This window comes from Miscanthus floridulus, chromosome 6 (assembly GCF_019320115.1).
Source record: "Miscanthus floridulus cultivar M001 chromosome 6, ASM1932011v1, whole genome shotgun sequence".
Classification (NCBI taxonomy): Eukaryota; Viridiplantae; Streptophyta; class Magnoliopsida; order Poales; family Poaceae; genus Miscanthus; species Miscanthus floridulus.
In genome coordinates this window covers 12,052,326-12,072,068 of record NC_089585.1, presented here as the reverse complement: position 1 = coordinate 12,072,068, position 19,743 = coordinate 12,052,326, and the positions used below count along the sequence as shown (strand labels likewise).

General features: G+C 50.0%; 2 protein-coding genes, 1 non-coding gene and 1 pseudogene across 3 annotated transcripts; 2 read left to right on the top strand and 2 right to left on the bottom strand.

The window, feature by feature from the left end:
• Nucleotides 1–6,078: 6,078 nt before the first annotated feature.
• On the top strand, nt 6,079–7,363 carry LOC136460213 (protein ALP1-like). The gene is made up of 3 exons (XM_066460003.1): nt 6,079–6,546; nt 6,614–6,837; nt 6,913–7,363. Exons 1-3 carry the CDS (start codon nt 6,079–6,081, stop codon nt 7,361–7,363), a joined length of 1,143 nt encoding a protein of 380 aa, XP_066316100.1.
• A 4,257-nt stretch (nt 7,364–11,620) lies between these two features.
• LOC136462044 (U5 spliceosomal RNA) lies at nt 11,621–11,738 on the top strand. Its single transcript, XR_010760571.1, has one exon. It is a non-coding gene; the product is annotated as a U5 spliceosomal RNA (small nuclear RNA).
• A 700-nt stretch (nt 11,739–12,438) lies between these two features.
• Nucleotides 12,439–14,469, bottom strand: LOC136457647 (UDP-glycosyltransferase 73C11-like). Its single transcript, XM_066457670.1, has one exon. It carries the CDS (start codon nt 13,985–13,987, stop codon nt 12,482–12,484), a length of 1,506 nt encoding a protein of 501 aa, XP_066313767.1. The 5' UTR covers nt 13,988–14,469; the 3' UTR covers nt 12,439–12,481.
• A 2,856-nt stretch (nt 14,470–17,325) lies between these two features.
• LOC136457646 (UDP-glycosyltransferase 73C5-like) lies at nt 17,326–19,300 on the bottom strand (annotated as a pseudogene).
• Between the last annotated feature and the right edge of the window lie 443 nt (nt 19,301–19,743).

The following is a 19,743-nucleotide window of genomic DNA, read 5'->3' as shown; positions in this document are numbered from 1 at the left end:
ATCTTTCGGAGATTTGAAATATGTGTCGTTATACCTCTGGCTGAGGTACGTACGTACCCTTACTCAGGTATTGGTCACTCATCTTCCGTACAAAAAAAATAGTTTAGCTTTTTGTGGTGTTTGCTATAGTTTCTTGTCACTTCTGCTACCGGAGCCGTGTCAAATAGCCCGTTAGCCCACGGTTAGAAGCACGGACGGAGCTATGTGGGGTTAAACTGGGTCCTAGCCTCTCTTGTTCCATTTGCATGTCTCTGCATGCACGTAATTAATTCATGCCTCTCTTGTACCATGCTTGATGTTGCTGATGAATGGATCACATCTTACAAATATGTAAATCCACATATTGTTCATTCTTCTTTGACAGAATTTCAATTGTTCATTGCAGTCTATATAGATAGAACTTGAAAAAAACAAAGATTTTTCACAGAATTCCAATTATCTATATTACTATTGATAATTACTGTAGCAGCGTAGCTTTGAATTGGCCCCCTACACATTCATGCAAGCTCCGCCACTGTCTGTGCGTCCAAGAGCCAGTAGGGGGAGCTCATGGGAGCTAGGTGACGGTGATCTTGGGTCCATATATAACGCATGCCATGTGATTTGTTCAGACTTTCAGAAGAACATGCATGAGCGGATCCGTTTTCCAGAGCTTGCTGACGCTGACAGAGATATGCTGGTTCATCTCGCATCGCGTGATGTGAGCCACGTTGCCGACTGGCCGATGCCAGCTTGAAGTTCCTTTTCTCAGCTCAGCCCAACCTTCGGCACGTCGACTCACATAGTCACATGCATGCAGCATGCCCCTTACGCGGAGCCTCCCTCAAACTGTGTCTGTCAGTTTGACCTCTGCGAATGGTCAGCGCCTAGTCTACCATAAGGGTCTTTTGGTACGGCTTATGCTGGCTTCGGCTTCATCTATTTTACGTAAATCGAGATACTGTAGCGTGAAGTTGTTTTGTAAGCCGGGATTAAAATGAACGAGAAGCCGGAAAAAGTCAGTTTTTCTGGCTTCACCGGTGAAGCCGTTTTGGATGAGCCGTGCCAAGGGAAGCTTAATTCACTGACTTTTTCTTTGCTAAACCCATAAAAAAAACGTCTTCAACTGAGAAACCCCACATCCATCCATATAGAAAAATGTAAAAAAAAACAACAACATTAAAATAGACTGTCCAGATTTAGTCTAAATCTTCTCTCTCCTTGCTCACTCAACTTCAAGGGCCAAGATGATGGCTCGTGTCAACCTGCTCAACCTCTCGCGCCCGCACCCGATTCACGCTAATCACTGTGCCGCCTCTAATCACGCGTTCCGCCGCTATAATCACGCGCATCACCGCGACTCACGCGGAGACTGCCAGGCCCGATCGCCCGTCGCTCCCTGCCGCGGCACACACGCTCGCCTCCCTGCGACGAACGCGCATTCCGTCGCTCTCTGCCGCGCACACGCTCGCCTCCCTGCGTCGGCGCACACGCTCGCCTCTAGCGACTGCGCCGATCGCGCAATGCCGCCGGTGCAGCATTCCCGTCGCGCTCGCCCTCGACGTACCGGTAGTGGTCACCAAACCGACGCCCCCACCATCCCCGTGCGGAGCAGGTGGAGCCGCGGAGGAGCGTGTCGAGGGGTGTGGTGGCGGCGGTGCTCGGGGTGCCTGTGTTGCTGGGCTACCGCGGCGGCCATTCAAAACTGCACTCCGTCTGTTGCTGGGCTATCAAGGCATAGTGTTGTCGGCGTGTACAACTCGCCGAATCGAGGAAACCAGCACATGTACGTCTGCTTGCCGTTGCAACCTTCATGATTGCTTGCTGGCCGCTGCAACCTTCATGAAGAGTAGAAGTAGAACGCCCTAAATTGTTTGATACTTTGATGTTTAACTTAAAACTTGTCATCATGTATTGGATACGTTGTCCACTGCTTTGATTGATGATAGACTTTCAGCATGCTAATATGATATTTTACTAGCAGGTGTATTATGTACCATTTTTCTGATTCTAAATTGCCTTTTGCAGATTCATCCTGTTCTTTTTCAATGTGTCAGCTTGCTTGTGTTCAGGGTACTAACGCCTATTTCACTGAATGTCTGGGACTTGATTCTTCTAAGAAGCGATTTTCTGAGTCATGGATATCTTAACTCTTAAGGATTCAATTCTGTAATGCTGCTTTTTTCTACGGTGTTTGTTGATCCTTCTTATTATGTGGATTAGTTTTTCAATCAAAATTGACGGAGTCTACCAATCAAGATACACCTATGATGCTGCTATCTATATAATAGATGAAGTTGAGAGGCGAGCCTCTGGCATGTCCATTTCCATTAATTTGTTGCAATATTTTAGTAAAATAATTTATATTTGAATAAACTGGATACTTTTTACCCAACAAATTGACTACGGTTAATCGAAATAAAAGCAGAAATGGTTAATCGAAACAAAAGCAGAAAACTCTCAATAACCTCACCTCCCTAAACCATTGCCTTATATTATCTGCCAATAATTGTCAGCGTTCGTGGCTACTTATCCTATGGATGAATTTCTTCTTGTCTACCAGTCTATGAAGGATAGTTAGTAACTTGCCCTTAATAAGATTCACAAATGACTTTGTATGAATATTCACTCGGCATCTCTGGTTGTTTCAATACTTCACTATTTTTGTTGAAGAAGCTGATGGGTTGGTTGCTATTTTACATGGTTATTCATGTTTTCTAGATGTATGTTGCAAAACACTGAGATATTAGTTATATTCTAACATGGTGACTCAATTTCTATCTCTATTTTCTTTGTTGGTCATATCTGAGAAACATGTTGACTTGTAATTTGATTGACACATAAGTTTATTAAATAATACAGTCAGTTAATTAGCTTTGTACAAGTTGAGAGATTGGTTCTATGTCCTGGTCAAGGACCCTTTGGATCTAGTTGTTAAAATTTACTATAGTTATGATAGTGCCTTATCAATATCGAAGAAATGTCATTCATTGAAAAGAAATGCAGGCACACTAAATTTATATATACATGTGATTCTCATTACTGTGTGTAGATGTACTTACCTTTCAGCAACTCCAAAGTCTGAAGTGCTGCTGTTTTGAACAGAAAGAAGATGACGTGTGGTGATGGTATATGTTCTCTACAAATCTATATAACCGATCTTTTTCTTTTGCTTTATTGTTTGCTTGTAGGTATGTTTATGTGTAGCACAAATATTTAGCTACAAGCCTTCTAAGTTCTATGAGCCGAGATGGGTGGGTCTGAGTTAGAGCATAGAGATGGAGCCGAATCCCTTATGATTTCTTTTATTTGTACGTCGTCGTCAGGTTCAAACTATCTTGTTATCTTTGGGCACTGCCGATTTCTTATGTCTCGGATTTGGTTGCTTAGTACAATATTGCTTGTCTTTGTAATGCACTTCTGACTGAAGGATTGATCCTAGATTAAAAATCTATGCAGAAAGAATGCTTTGATTTGAATTGACCAGGGGTTCTGACTTGGCATCTTGTGTGGAGTGGTGGTTTAGATGCTCTTTCTTCTCGACATCGCCCTGTTCGTCGACTCCAACAAAGAAGTAAGCATAACTTTAGAGCTTCAATGCATTTGATCAAGTACCTCAGTGAATTTGTGTGCAAATTTTACCCTTCCAGTTATGGTTGTGATTTCAATGGTGGCTTTGGCTTCTTGGGTCAGTGGGCAGTGAGGGGAGCGGTTGTGATTTCAATGGTGGGTTTGGCTTCTTGGGTCAGTATGGGTAGTGAGGGGAGCCCTTCGAATGCAACCAGCTTTGGCACTGCTCTAAGTCCAAATTGTCTGAGGCACTTTAGTGCCTTGGCTCATCCAGGAGGTTGTAGGAAAAACCTGTCAGACCAAGTACTTGTATGAAGGATGCTTTTACTTAGTAGTTTGAAGTCCTACTTTACCATGTTGAAGAATGTTTTTACATATTTGTACAGTCCATCGACAGTTTGTTGGTGTCTACTTTGCTTCTGTATGCATGTGAAGTATTCAAGCAAATGTCGTATACAATTGCGTGTGACTTAAACTATCGAAAAATGTCGTTGTTTGGTTGTTTTCATGTGCATCGCTGAAATGAAACCGTGACGTTAGCACGGGCACTATACTATATAAATATAATACTCCGCGCCTACTATCACTAGCCATACTCAAATCGTCATTTCCATCTGCTACTTTACTTATCACCACGAATATTAAACAGGCAATCATGCATAATCCTCGCCACTATTCCTTTCCTTATACAATAAACAAATTTGCTCCGCGGTTCAGTGACGTCACCATCTCTGGATGAATGGCTAATACCGGATTCAGTTTGGCCGGTCGCCGGTGTGATGGTGAAAATTCCTGAGATTTTTTTATATATATACTCCAAATAACTGAATACGTGCGCGGACGGACGAGGAATCGACGAGAGGTCGATGGCTGGCGGCGTGGTACGTAGGTAACAAATTCGTGCACGTACGTTGGATACTTGGGTCTCCGCGGAGCTAGAAATCGACAAGAGGTCAATCGCTGGAAAATTCGCGCACGTACGTTGAGTCTCCGGAGCATGGAGCGTGCCAGTCTAATGATCACCAGTTCGCCGCCGGCGCGCCCGGCCAAATCGCGTCGTGGCGTGGCTCGCGCGGTCGGTCTCCGTCCGTTGCCCGGCCGGTCTAGGTCCAGTTCACCGCCCGCCCGCCCGCCCCGCGAGCCCGGCCAAATCGCGTCGTGGCGTGCCTGCCTAATGATCACCAGTTCGCCACCCGCGCGCCCGGCCCAATCGCGTCGTCGTCGTCGACGGGCTTGGATTCAGGCCAGGAGTCCAGTCCAGGCCGGACTCCAGGCGGGTGGAGGGGGCGCTGCCGCGCCGGGCGCTCCGGTCCGGACCGCGCGGGGGTTCGGAGCGCAACGTGTTTGGCGTTGCATGCGCGCGGCGGCTGATGGACTTGCGAGCGGCGCGCGACTCGTCCCGTCTATAAGGGCGCGTTTGCGACCCTGGCCCGGAGGCCCGGCTGCGCTCGTGGGCTGCAAGTTGTCATGTTTGTCGTCGATGGCCCGCAAGGGAGCCTGGCTTCGCAGAGCAACACTCGACCTCTCCGCCTGGCTCTCTGGAAACGAGCGAAACCCTCGTTTCTTCCGAGCCGCGCTCGTCTGCGACGCACGCGGGCGATTTTGGGCGGCGGCGGGGTGGCTCGCGCGGGCTCTGGCGGGAAGGGGAAACGTCTTCGCGCGCGTCCCCGCTCTCCGCTCCCGCTCTGGCCGCCGCGCGCGAAGCGAAATGGCGGCGATTTCGCCAGCCTTTATATACGGGTTCCCACTCTCCACTCTCTCCTTCTTCCACTCGGTGCTTGCTCTTCCACCTCCCTCGTGAGAGACTGGCGGTGAGTTGTGGTGCGTGGCGGCGGCGGCGATGACCTCCGGCTGGTTGTGGGTTAGGTCACCGGCGCCGAGTTTCTTCGCCGCTTCCCCGCTCCGGCTGCTGCTGGGACTCCGTGGCAGCGGTGTTCCTCTTCTTCTCCGTCCGCATCTGCTTCGTCTTTTTCCCGATCTGCATCCTCTACTTCCAGATCTGCCTCCTCTCCGTTGTTTGGACCCCGAGCCAAGGTGAAATCGACCCCTAATCTTCTTTTTTGTGGTGCTTCTCGAACCTATTAGGGTTTCTTGTTCGTTGTTGTTCATGATCTGTTAGGGTTTCATACTTGTTATAACTGCTTCATGCTCCTATTAGGGTTACTTGTACCTTGCTGTTCTTGATCTGTTGGGCTCGTGATCTGTTAGGGTTGTTGATCTGTTTCAGATTTGTATTGTACCTTGCTGTTCATAACTGTTTGATGCAGTTGTTAGTGTTACTTGTACCTTGCTATTCTTGATCTAAGTTTTTTGTTCCATCATTGGTCGGTGATGTTGTCCACATAGTACTGGGAGGCATCACATAAAGATGCAGCCATGCTTTTGTTAGCATGCATTCATTTCACAGTCATGTTGATGCCTAGCAGGGCTCATTAACTGAAACCATGTTACATTTTTACATGCTTGTAGATGGATCTGTCTTTGAGCCGTGACATGCTGTGTAGGAAGGCAGCTGCCTTGACTGTTGTTATGGTTACCTTTGTATCTACTAGGCTGAAAAGGAAAACCACTGAACCTAAAACCCCACTGCCTGATCCTATAGCACTGGCCCTGATTAGGGATGAAAATGAACAGCATAGACAGAGAACACTGAGAATGATATACAATTCCACTGATTCAGAGTGTATTTCTATGATTAGGATGAAGAGAGTTGCTTTTTTTAAGTTAGTGAGAACTTTTAGAGAGAGGAGTCTTGTCACTGATAGGGAGGGGGTGTCAGTAGAAGAGCAGGTTGCCATGTTTTTACATGTTGTAGGGCACAACCAAAGATTTAGGGTTGTCCACCAGTCCTTTAGGAGGTCCATCCAAACTGTCCACAAGCACTTCCATCAGGTGTTGTATGCTGTGGGTGAGCTTAGGAATGAAATGATAAAGCCAGCTAGCACTACCACTCACCCAAAGATTCTTGGAAGCCATACATGGAATCCATATTTTAAGGTAATTGTATACCCTGGGTTCATTAGTTACATTAGACCTATTGCAATGACTGACCCATGCTTTTTAGGATGTCATTGGGTTTATAGATGGCACTCATTTCCTAGCAAGGGTTCCTAGGCGCATGCAACAAGCTTTTAGGGGTAGGAAAAAGGATCCCACCCAAAATGTGATGGTAGTTGTGAATTGTGATCTGAAATTCACTTATGTCCTGGCTGGCTGGGAGGGCTCTGCCCATGATGCAACTGTTTTGGCAGATGCTGTAGCCAGGGAAAATGGCTTGAGTTTGCCAGAAGATAATTGCACACCAACACTAATTACATATTCCATGGCCTATTAACACACACTCTCACAGTAGATGTCTTGTGTAGGTAAAATGTTCTTGGTAGATGCTGGGTATGCATGCAAAAATGGTTTCCTACCTCCCTACAGGGGGGTTAGGTACCATTTGTCTGAGTATGGCCCAAGGAACAGGCCCACCAATGCAAGGGAGCTCTACAACCTTAGGCACTCATCACTTAGAGTGACTGTGGAGAGGGCTATAGGTGCACTGAAGGACAGGTTTAGGATCTTGGACAACAAACCCTTCCACAAGTATATGACACAAGTGAAGCTTGTAGTTGCCTGTGCCATTTTGCATAACTGGATCCTAGGTTTTGGCATTGATGAAGTAGTTCCTGATGAGGAAGGTTTCACTACTTCTGCTGATCCAACCAACCTGCCCCCAGCCCATCTAGACCAAGACTCTGTTGACATGGCTGAAATAAGGGATGCCATTTGCAATGCTATGTGGGAAGGGAGGGGAACAAACACTAGTTGATGTAATATGTTCTTGATTTTAGTTTCTGTACCCTGCTATGGAACTCATGTGTGTTATGCTGATGTAATAATTTGGTGGACAAAGCTGAGACCAATTTTATGCCTCATTCATTCTGTTCTTGAAACATTCTGTTCTTCATGATCTGTTAGTCTGTGGTTAGTTCATACAACTGTTAATATTGTTGTCAGCCTGTTCTTGACTAATTCTGTTGTTGATTTCATTACATGCCAGTCCTAGGATGGATTCAGGTACATTTGAGGGTGGGTTTGTTGCTAGTACTTCAGTGATGGAGCAGCTCATCAATGGTGGTTCTGCCCCTGTTGTAGCTGGTGCTAGTGCTAGTGCTGCTGCCCCTATTGCAGCTAGTGCTGGTGCTGGTGCTGCTACAGGTACAGCAAACCCTATTGATGTTGCTGTTCCTGTAGCTGGGAATGGGGCTGTGAGGGCAATGAGGTGGACCAACACCACCTCTGGCTTCGTGCTAAGGAGGATGACTGCCCTTGTTAGTGATGGTAGCAGGCCTGAGAAGGTTTTCAAGGACAAAGATGTGAATTCTGTGGCCAAAGCCCTCAAGCAGTTCTGTGGAGAGGTTGTTAGTCCAACTCAAGTGTACAACCACTTGAGGAAGTGGAGGCAGAAATGGGCTAGGGTGAGCAAGTTGAAGGACCTTAGTGCTGCTCTTTGGGATGACCAGGCTCATGCTATCATGCTTGAGCAAGAGCACTACCTTGGCCACTGCAAGGTAGCAGTTTGATCTCGTCTTTGCCTTGACTACCTACATTTGCCTTTCTTAAACTACATTTGCCCAACTCTGCAGGACCATCCTAAAGATGCAGAGTTTCTTAACTGCCCTATTAGGTTCTATACTGAGATGGAGGCTATCTTTGCTAATGCCATGGCCACAAGCAAGTTTGCACTTGGGTCTGGTGAAGCCTTAGGGCAGAACCAGGCTAACAGTGTTGGTGTCAAGGCTGATGGTCCTCCTTTGACCCACACCATAGTTCCTTTTGAACAGAGAGGGGATAGCAAGGCCACTGAACTGCTTTCTACCTCCTCAGCTGCTGGCCCAAAGAGGAAGAGAGGGAACTTCTCTAAGGAGAAGATGCTCATGTTGACTAACATGTCAGATGCTGTGAACAATGTGGCCAATGCTCTTAGGGAGACTAGACCTGCCCATATTGATGCTAATCTGTACCTTGCTGTGATGGAGATGCATGGCTTCAGTGAGGAGGCACTTATTGTTGCCTACACCTTCCTCCTGGACAACAAGGCCCAAGGCAGGGGCTTTGTGAATATGAGTGATGCCCACAGGGCCCTTTGGCTTAGGGCCTTCCTGGCCAAAAACTACTATGTGTAGTTCCACTACACATGAAGGGCTAGAAGGCCAGGAGGGGGTTGACTGTAGAGATGTATAGTTCCTCCACCCCCCTCACCCACTCTCTCTTCTTTTGACAACAGGACCTTTTGTGCAGTCTGCTTGTTCTTTTGACACTTGACCTTGATGGTGTAGTTTGCCTAGGAGGGTGGCTAACAATAGGCAAGAATTTGGGAACATTTGAGCCCTTGGCTGTTGGGCTGAACTTGGTATTGTAAGAAACTTATTTGTAGCCTCTGTTGGCTACTTTTTATTTGATAACTAGTTGACTTTTTTGTTGTTTATGCCTCTGGTGGTAACTATGGGATTTAAAGGCCTATGATGCATAAAACAAACTTGAGGTGGCTACCTTATTCTTGTTTTGATGGTTTACAGTGTTGTGCTTTCTTCTTTATTTGCTCAGTTGTACTCCACAGCAGCAACATCCTCTTGTGATGGCTGATGGCAGTGAGTGCAACTGTTGTTTATTTGCCTCTTTATTTGGTTCTTACAATTCTTGGTAGCCACCAATGACTAAACAAGGAAAATAACAGCTGAAGCTAATTTTTTTATCAAGTTGCCGATGATGTTCATTATCATTCAAACTGAATGGTCGACTGAGGCATGTCATTCAGACCATTTACATGTTCTACATTTGGTTGGTTTCAGAGAATGCCTCCTTGCTATGTGGTCTTTGAAAGGAAGAAACCTAGGATTTATTTTACATGGTATGAGTGTGCTAAGCAAGTGCTTAGGGAAGAAGGGGCTATCTATCAGAAGTACAACAACTATGATGATGCTCTTACAGATTTTAATGCAAGGGTACCTCAAGAACCCTTGCTATTACCAATTCATGCCCCTCATGGGGATGCATCAGCATCCCATGAACTGGTGACAGGTCAAGGTTCTGAAATCTATCCTCATTCACCTGAGCTGCAAGGCTATTACAAAAATGCTGTCATCTTGATCTTGTTTATGGTTGTAGTTGGTCTGTCACTCAAGCTGTTTATGTGCCACAGCTGTTGTTTTAATTAGGCCGACGATGACACAATAAGATGACTGCATTAGCTGGCTACATGTCACTTTGATTCATGTACTCTCTTTTCTGTTAACTTGTTGCCTTTCTCGGCTTGCCAAACTACTTAATTCTGCTACTGTTCTTAATTTGCTTCTTTGATTTTGCAATGTAGCCGGCAATATATGTGTTGATTAAATGGAATTAGTCTGAGGCCTATGTCTTTTATATATTTTCAAAGTGTTTGCTTCTCTATTGATCATGCTGTTCTTCCTTTTCTTTGGGTCAGGCCGAGCACAGCAACTGGCAAACAGAATCTGTGCTTGGCAGTTGGTAACGGTTGGCGTTTGAGCTCGGCTGAGTATTGGGTCACAAACACCAGCTCGTCTGGGCCAGGCTGAATCGGTCCAGGTGCGCAAACAAGCTGCGTTGCAGCAGTTGGGGCAGACCTGCCCCGGCCTGGTCCGTTTGGGCTGGCTAGGCCATGCTGGGCCAGGTGCGCAAACACGCCCTTAACTAACTCGCCGTACGTGCGCCCGCCCGCCCACGACGGCCTCGAGCACGAGCCTGCGTACGTTCCCGGCCGTGGGCTCTTTCAACGACGGCGGCGGCGGTTCTCGGTCCCGTCCCGGCCTGCGCCCTTGCCTCGGCCGGGCAAAGCGGCGCTGAGCGTTCCTTGCGTTCCTCTGTAGCAAGTCTAGCTAGCACTGCCAAGAACCGATACTGTAAACAGAACGACCAGCACGATAGGATCGTACTCCATCCGTACTAGGTGAGGTCCGGTCCTCAGCGCGTATTCATGCACAATAAATTACACATACACGTGACATGCATGGTCCGGTTCTACCTGCACGCACCCCGAGCCTAATTTTTGTTTGTTCCGCCGAGTTTGCAGGCTGCCCCGCACCGCACGTACGTACGTCGCGGCACACAGACACATTACTCCTAGCCTCGCCTCCGAGGCTGTTTGTAGATACAAGAACGAAAGCAGTGCAGCTAGCAGCTGGTGCCGGTAGATCGATTTGGCGGCGCATGCATAGACGCTCACGAGGCAGGTAGTCCAACAGTCCTAGTGTTTTGTAGTGGTGGTCGCCTGGTGGGCTTGTTTTGGTCCCGTGATTACTTCTCTTATTGGGCTGTAAATTGTGTGCAGCTGCCACCTGGGCTTGATGTAGTAAATCAGTTGCATCCCCATTCCTTGTGTTCTAAACAAGAGAGCTTTTGTGATTTTTGGTGAACCGTAGAAAGTTCGATTCCTTGCTATTCTAGTACTGATTTTTTTTTTGGTTGTAGTTACTTCGTTTTCGATTCCATAGTTCTTTCGTTTAGGTTTTTTTTTTCTGTTTTCAGGCAGACTGTGGCCGGAGCCCTAGAGGCCGCGCTTGGCGCCTGTTTGCCTTGCCTACCCGTTCATGACATCCTGGCTGCATGCCTGTGTCGATCGGGACAAATGTGGAGGCCGCGCTCGTACGCCCCCGAACGTATGAACTGGTGGGCACAGGTTGTCGTTGCTACGCCTCATGCCTCAATGACCGTGGGACAAGGTCGTTGTACCTGTTGTAGCTCTTGGAAGGACCACACGAAGACCGCCTCCAAATGTTCGTGCCGCCTTGGGCGACAAGGGACTCCACGGCGGCCTTGGCCGAGGCTTTGGAAATGATAAAAGGAATGCAGGCGAGCCCGACAGCCCCGGCGTCCCTGCGCTTCACAGCTTTTGGGCCGGACAGCAAGCGGCTGCCTGCGGCGCGCAGTCCGCTGGGCCAGTGGGCATCATCAGTGCGTCTGGCCTGCAGCAAGCTGCAAGCTAATGGCAGGAGAGAGCGCTTGCCTTTAGTACCAAACCGCTTGCTGAATCTGATGGCAGGAGAGAGCGCAGCTATTTATGAGGGATTGGGACGTCCAGCATAGAACACGGAGCTTTCGCCTTTTACTAAAGAATGCCGTGTGCTTGCTGCAATAAGCAGCATACGCTTATTTTTTGAGGGTTCTTCCTCTTGTGGGGAGGAGCCTAAAAAATCAATACTAAGTTTTGTTTATGACACATTAAATATATTGTTTTGTCTTCTTGTTTGGAGCCCAACAAGCTTTGGAGATTGAATTGAGGAGCCCAACAAGATACTTTACAGATTGAGTTCACAAGCCCAAGAGGTTGCTTTACAGCCTGTTTGGTTTAGAGAGTGGATCCATTCCTCTTGGGCTGGTCAGGAATCACCTCGTCCGAAATGCTGCATGTGGAACAGGTTTGTGACGGACGAGCTGATGACGTGACGCAAACCAAATGTCCCAGCTAGGCTCGGATTTTGGATCGGATGACTCCGAAATGTCCCATGACGCAAACCAAACATCACTTGCTCGTATACTAGTGAATTATAAACTATTTTTCTCTCGCTCCTAATCAGCCAGCAGTAATCAACGATCGTTTACGGCCTGTTGTTAGATTGAGTTGAGCCCAATAATTTGCTTTGAGAGGCAAGGCGCCAACAAGTTGCCCAAAAAGTTATTTCAGAGATAGTGGAGCAATTTGCTTCCAGAAACAGAGGTAACGTTCAACTGGTGTGTTTGTTGTTGTCAGGCGGATAGAGAATCTGGCTATCTTTCCACCTATTCGTGTTAATTCAGATCTAGCCCCTAGGAGAGGGGGTACGAATATGGATGAAATTTGCGGCAATCAATTCATCGTCCAAAATGCCGACCACATCGACATCGTGGCATGCAACTTGTTCTTCTCATTATTCGTGTTTTCCAAGCTCTAGTGTAAAATCGAAGGCATAGCCCTCGCGTTCGTCGTGTCCACCTCATGGCCCTTCTTACCGCCGAGCACCGCGACGTGGTGGATCATGTCGGTCAAGTCGGCGTACGACGACCCGCCTTCCTCCATGGCTGCCTTCGCCTTCGCGGCGAGGTCCTTGGTCCTCGCTCTCCTCGCCGTCCCCTTGGGCCCCTCGTCCATGAGCTCGGCCACCGCCTTCCCCACGCCGACGCTCGTCACCTGCACCCCCTCGGCCTCCTTCGGTAAAAACATGGCAGGCACCTGGACACCGGACCTGACGCCGACGTCGAGGACGTCGACGAGCAGCCGCTCGCTGCTGAACTGGTCGGAGAAGTTGGGCCACGTCAGCACCGGCACGCCGTGGGCGATGGCTTCCAGCGCGGCGTTCCACCCGCAGTGGGTCAAGAAGCCGCCCACCGCGGGGTGCGAGAGGATGGTCACCTGCGGCGCCCACCCGCGGACCAGGAGGCCCCTGTCCTTGACGCGCTCCTCGAACCCCTCGGCGAGCCACGCCTGCACGTCGGCGTTCGAATTGGCCTCCTTGATGGCCCAGACGAACGGCCGCTCCGACGCCTCGAGGCCGCGGCCGAGCTCGATGACCTGCTTCGCCGGCAGGTGCGCGAGGCTGCCGAAGCTGATGTACAGAACGGACGACGGCGGCCGGGCGTCCAGCCACGACACGAAAAGGCTGGCGTCGACGTCCGGGCGGTTGCCCCTGCTGGCCCTGGCGTCCGCGTCCAGGCCGCCGGAGGCGCACGTCGGCCCGATGGCCCACGTCTTCCGGCCGAGCGCCGCCGCGTAGCGGTCGACGAAGACGCCCTCGATGTCGCGGAAGGTGTTGAGCAGCAGGCCGTCCGCCGTGGCCTCGGCCTCGGCGACGTCGCGCTGGAAGCCCTCCGCGCCGGGCCACTGGAAGAAGCCGCGGAACGTGGCCTTGTTCGCTACGGCGGGCACCGGGAAGTCGGGAACCTCGAACGTCTCCAGCTCGTCGGCGACGCGCTCGTGCACGCCGTGCTTGGACAGGCTGTGCATGGCGAGGAGGAAGTAGGTGGAAGGACAGTGCAGCACCAGGCGCGGGATCCCGTGGCGGGAGCACACCTCCGCCGTCCACGGGTTGCACGAGTCGGCGATGAGGCAGTCCGGGCGCCGGGGCAGCGACCGCACGTACTCCTCCAGCGGCGCGTCCATGCTCCACGCGGCCTGGAAGAAGGGCTGGAAGTGCTCCCTCTCCGTGAGCAGGTCCATGTTCTCCAGACCCTCCGGGAGCCCGTGGCCCGGGCCGGGGAACGCGATCTCCGCGATCTCGACGTCGAGTCCCGCCCGCCGGGCGCTTTCTACGACGGCCCGGTTGCGCGCGGCGTTGACGGGCGTGGTGACCACGGTGACTCGCGCGCCCCGGCAGGCGAGGAGGCGGGCCAGGTCTACCATCGGGATGATGTGGCCCTGCGCCACCAGCGGCACGAGCAAGAAGTGAAGCCCCGCCATTGCTGCCCGCCTACTATCCACTGCACGGGCTGTGCTTTCTCGCTAGCTGCAATGGCGGGCGCGCTTGCACCTTATAGACTCGATCGCCATCTCGACACGATCGACCGATGCGGAGGCTGCGAGTCCAAGCTCGAGGTTGACGACGTGAAGGGGGCCGGGTGCCAAACACGTGCACACCGTGGTAAGCAGTAGATACAAGGATCCAGACGTCCACTGGCCGAGAGGGGCCGATGCGATAAGGTGAAAGAGGCGAACGCGGCGTAGCATTGTGTTTGGAGTCTCGTGATTGGTCTGAACTGACGAGTGGCGACAAGGGACGTTGCGGCGGCTGTGGCCAAACGCTGTGGAAGATGGCAAATATGGCGGGCGAGCCAAGATGTGTTTTGTACAAGGAGACTGCTAAGATCGAGCGAGGCTTCCGTTTTTGCCGTCATCCGTGTCCAGTGATTGGGAAATCTGGCGCCTCTGCCGCTGTCGAGTCCCAAAATCCATTTCCACGTTCACTCGTTTTAAGTTGAGTGAACAATCCGACAATGTCTCTCCCTTGTCCTTTTTTTTTCGACGAAAGAAAAAAACATTTTAGATAATAGTTGGGTACATTAACACATTACAAAGCACTCTGAATTACATAAATATCCAGAAACTGATTTTTATCTAAATTATACCCACGCTGTGAATAGCTCCGGATCTCAAAACCAAACATGTATAACGCTTTACAATATGGATGACCACACAGGCAAACACTCGGCAAAAGCCTGAGAACGGACGAACGACGGCCAACATTCATATAGGCGGAGTTGAGAAACTTCTTCTTTTCTGGTGTTTTCCTTCTTCTTCTTCTTTCTGCCACCGAAGAATGAGAAATACCGATCTGAAACTTAATCTCCCTAGCCCTTTATCATGGCCAGATCTAACCACGATAAAATGGAAGAAGAGACCAGAGAAAATTATTCTATAGCGGTGACGCCATCTCCATCTTGATGTCACCGTCTGGAAATAAAAGTCTTCATGTCGTACTGATGAGGATGCTAACGCCGTAGTTGTCGCCTTTATTTTCAATAGAGCCGCCATGGATAAAGCAATTCCATCCTGCCCTCTCGTCATCGCCGGAGAGGAGGAGGAGATAAATTCCAAAAACTAAAAAACTTGGTGTGGAGAGATCCTGGCCCTAAGAACTCGATCTACTAAAAAAACTTATTATGGATCCCCACCTCCTCTGGTCTCCGACGATATGTCAGAGGGAGAGAGAGATGGACCAGCGATGACTGATGGAGGCAGGGGGCGACAGGCGACGGCGGCACGACCGGAGCCGCTAGAACCACAATTGAGTCGGACGCATGCACTTGCACCCGTACTGGCGAAGATACGGATTTTTTTTTTTCTTTTATAATTGAGCGGTTGATGGTCTACGTGCTGTTGCCGATGTTTCTTTTTCTTTTTCTTTTTCTTCTACCATTGCGAATATATTCCGTGCAGGTTGGTCGGTTTCGTTCCGTTGCAGGTGTACACCGCACGAGAAGTTAGAGCGGTAATCTTCCTATCTACAATTTATATGTTATAATATACTACATAGTTATTTTATACATAGTTTTATATTTCTTTTTAAGCCACATCAACAAGTTGTATAGAATAAATAATCTATGTACATAGGTTGTATAAAAATAACTTATGTACACAAGTCGTATAGAATAATTTATGTGTACAAGTTGTGTGCGATAGCTTTCTAAGTTTTGGTATAAATTATAAATTAATTTGTTTACTTTGTGTTTAATAATTTTTGTGTTTCTAAGTTTTGGCATAAATTATAAGTTAATTCGTTCATTTATGTTTATAATAACTTTGTACATAAGTTTTATTTCATAACTTTTGTGTTTCTAATTTATATGTTATAAGCTATATGTTATAAATTATACGTTAATACACATAAATTGCTACTAGAATAATTTTTTTTTTGAAACATATGCAAGTGTGGTCTAGTTTTATTCATCTCGTCATGTAGAACACAACGATGCAGACGGAATTAAAAATAGATACACCGTTCAAAAATTATAGCAATTTAAAATAAATATTTTGCTTTCTTCTTGCTTACATGAGCAGTGACGTCACACACTCCTTGAAAATGAGTGGTGAGCACGCATTGCTTGCCGAGCGTGACAACATCCAATAGAGAAAGGGGTGGGAATTATTTTTTCCCCCGAAAAGGAAATTGCATGTTGAAATATTATTCGCTACTATTAGTGTTCCTCCGTCGAGTCTAGTTCAGGCTAAGTCCTTGTTCTATGCACATGTATTCAACTCAATTCATGTTGGAATGAATTAAAGTGGAATTTAGTTTTCTATCCCAACCTACTATAGCACATATAAATTAAGATGGATATATGTGTAATCAAATAAGGTCTAAAGCTAGCAAGGCCGTGTGGGTCGCATTACAGGAAGCGCGGGACGAATACGGTGCACATCATGTGCTAAATCGAAAGAAGAAATAGAGAAAGCAAAATGCTGCGCATCTTCTCATTAGTTTATGGATGTTTTCCTGTAGATTAAGTTGACCCTAGGTGTTAGTTTTCAAACGATCCAATTCAACGCCTTCCCTTTTTTTGTTTCTTCTTGGTGCTAAGATACACCGTTTTTCAATAAATGGAAAGAAGTATTATGCTTCATCTTTATTAAAGAGGAATCCGGCCAACTTATTACTCGTATTGGACCAGTGCTAAGGTAGTTTAGCTAATAATAGGACAAGAAATTTTGAATGGTGATGTAGACGGGTTTTTTTTAAGAAATCCAAATAGCCTCCTGATTTTTTTTTCAGATTCCTAGCACAAAAATTTATCTAACGAATAAATCAATCTCTTAGGAGATTGAACGGTCCACTGGCTCATTATTTTTCTCGAAGACCCATCATATTTACTGCATCCCCTCTCTTCTCCCTCTTTTCCACCAATCTAGGTTTGAGTTTCTATAGTTAGATGAGTGTAGATCAACATTAGATTCAGTTTCTGCACAACTGGTTTCACCCCACGCGGCCGCGCGGCAACGCCGCGTTGCTTTCTAGTTTTAAATATAAGACCACCCGAAGAACGCAAAGAGGTTCAAAGCTGCAGTCTCCAAATTACAACAAACCTCTAAAATGAGCGCTTGTCGATCTTCCGATCTTCACAATGTTACAAATGGACGCACCGTTTCCTACAAAGAGTACAATACGTTCGCCACTACAACATCCGTTGTTACCTTCACATCGCCATCGATTTATTCCACCACGCAAACCGGTAGCAATACAACAGCGCTGCATGTCTCTTTAGCTCATACTACGGTGTTGCCACACTGTTAACAACAAAATGTGATCGGGAAGTTCAAATTGAACGTCCATTGAATCCTATCAGCCCCTTGGTCACCACCGAGAGGCACCGAATCAAATGGAGATGGTGGATTATATACAGTTTACTCGTCTACTTGTGTTTATTATGGTCCAAGATGCTAATCATCTGGTGCTATGCAGCTTAGGACTCTACTGACAAGGCGGCGCCGGCTCCTATGCTCTCCTTGTTCTTACTCCCAAGCTGTGGCGCAGAAGGCAGAGTGCTCACGCCCGTGCCCTCCTCGTGGCTCTTCTTCATGCTTAGCTCCGCGACGTGGCGCAACATGTCGTCCAAGTCGGCGTACGACGACCCGCCTTCCTCCATGGCTGCCTTCGCCTTCGCGGCGAGCTCCTTGGCCCTCGCCCTCCTCGCCGTCCCGTCGGGGCCCACGTCCATGAGCTCGGCCACTGCCTTCTCCACGTCGGCGCTCGTCACCTGCACCCCTTCGGCCTCCTCCGGTAGGTTCATGGGCGGCAGCTTGGCGCCGGACCTGACGCCCGACGTCGAGGACCTCGACGAGCAGCCGCTCGCTGCAGAACTGGTCGGCGAAGTAGGGCCACGTCAGCACCGGCACGCCGTGGGTGATGGCTTCCAGCGTGGCGTTCCACCCGCAGTGGGACAAGAAGCCGCCCACCGCGGGGTGCGAGAGGATGGTCACCTGCGGCGCCCACCCGCGGACGAGGAGGCCCCTGTCCGCGACGCGCTCCTCGAACCCCTCGGCGAGCCACGCCTGCACGTCGGCGTTGGATTTGGCCTCCTTGATGGCCCACACGAACGGCCGCTCGGACGCCTCGAGGCACCGGGCGAGCTCGATGACCTGCTTCGGCGACAGCTGCGCGAGGCTGCCGAAGCTGATGTAGAGCACGGACGACGCCGGCCGGGCGTCGAGCCACGACAGGACGAGGCCGACGTCGACGTCCGCGCGGTTGCCCCGGCCGGCCATCGCGTCCGCGTCCAGGCCGCCGGAGGCGCACGTCGGCCCGATGGCCCACGTCTTCCTGCCCAGCGCCGCCGAGTAGCCGGTCGACGAAGACGCCCTCGAGGTTCGCGGAACGTGTTGATGAGTAGGCCGTCGGCGGTGGCCTCGGCCTCGACGATGTCGCGCTCGTAGGTGTCCATTCCAGGCCACTGGAAGAAGCCGCGGAACGTGGCCCTGTTCCCGACGGCGCGCACGGGGAAGTCCGGCACCTCGAACGTCTCCAGCTCGTCGGCGACGCGGTCGTACACGCCGTGCGTGGACAGGCAGTGCGTGGCGAGGAGGTAGTAGGCGGACGGGCAGTGCAGCACGAGGCGAGGGATGCCGTGGCGGGCGCACACCCCCGCCGTCCACGGGTTGCACGAGTCGGCGATGAGGCAGTCGGGACGCCGGGGCAGCGACCGCACGTACTCGTCCAGCGGCTCGTCCATCTTCCACAAGGCCTGGAAGAAGGGCATGAAGTGGTCTTTCTCCACCACCATGTCGATGTTCTCCACCCCCTCCGGCAGCCCGAGCCCCGGGCCGGGGAACGCGACCTCCGCGAGCTCGACGTCGAGCCCCGCCCGCCGCGCGCTGTCGACGACGGCCCGGTTGCGCGCGGCGTTGACGGGCGTGGTGACCACGCTGACGCGCGCGCCCCGGCCGGCGAGGAGGCGCGCCAGGTCCACCATCGGGATGATGTGGCCCTGCGCCACCAGCGGCACGAGCACGAAGTGAAGCCCCGCCGTCCGCCATTGGCTGTGTGTGCCTGTCGACTCCTAGCCTCTCTCTCACGCTCTGCTTTCTCGGTAGCTTAGATGGCTGCCGCGCGCGTGCACCTTGTAAACACAAGGAGGGCTAGTCGCCGCGACACGACCGATGGCGAGGTTGCATTGCCCGCTAAGTAATAAGATTACACCAATCTCCTATGGTTACTGCTACAGCCTAGTACAAAATAATCATGTGGTCAAGGCAAGTTAAGGCTAGCAAATAATCATGGCTAATGCTAGGATCCTTCCACATGGCCTAGTAACTGGTGTCAAGGAGATGGCATTGCAGCAGATTGGTCTGAGAGGGCGCATGTGGCGGGCAAGGCAAATCTGCTGTAGAAGGGGAGATGTTCTAGAAGGGTGACGCGCTGACGTCTGCGCCGAGCGAAGCTACGTTGTCGCCGTCTTCGGAGTTCGGAGTCCACTGGACTCCCTGTTCTGGCGGTGGCGGCTGTCTAGTACGTACAGTCCACAGGAAAGGAAAGCAAGGGCGCATTCCAGCGAGGCAGTGACCACTGGTCGCTGGAAGTGCACATCGCCTGTCAAAGGTGGAAAAAAAGAAGGCAAACTGCGCATCTCGATCTTCTCCACGTAACCGATCTGAGTCCCCTATTCAAAATTTCATTGCTAATCATAGGAAAAGGAGTCTCCAGAAGTCCACATTGTGCAACAGCG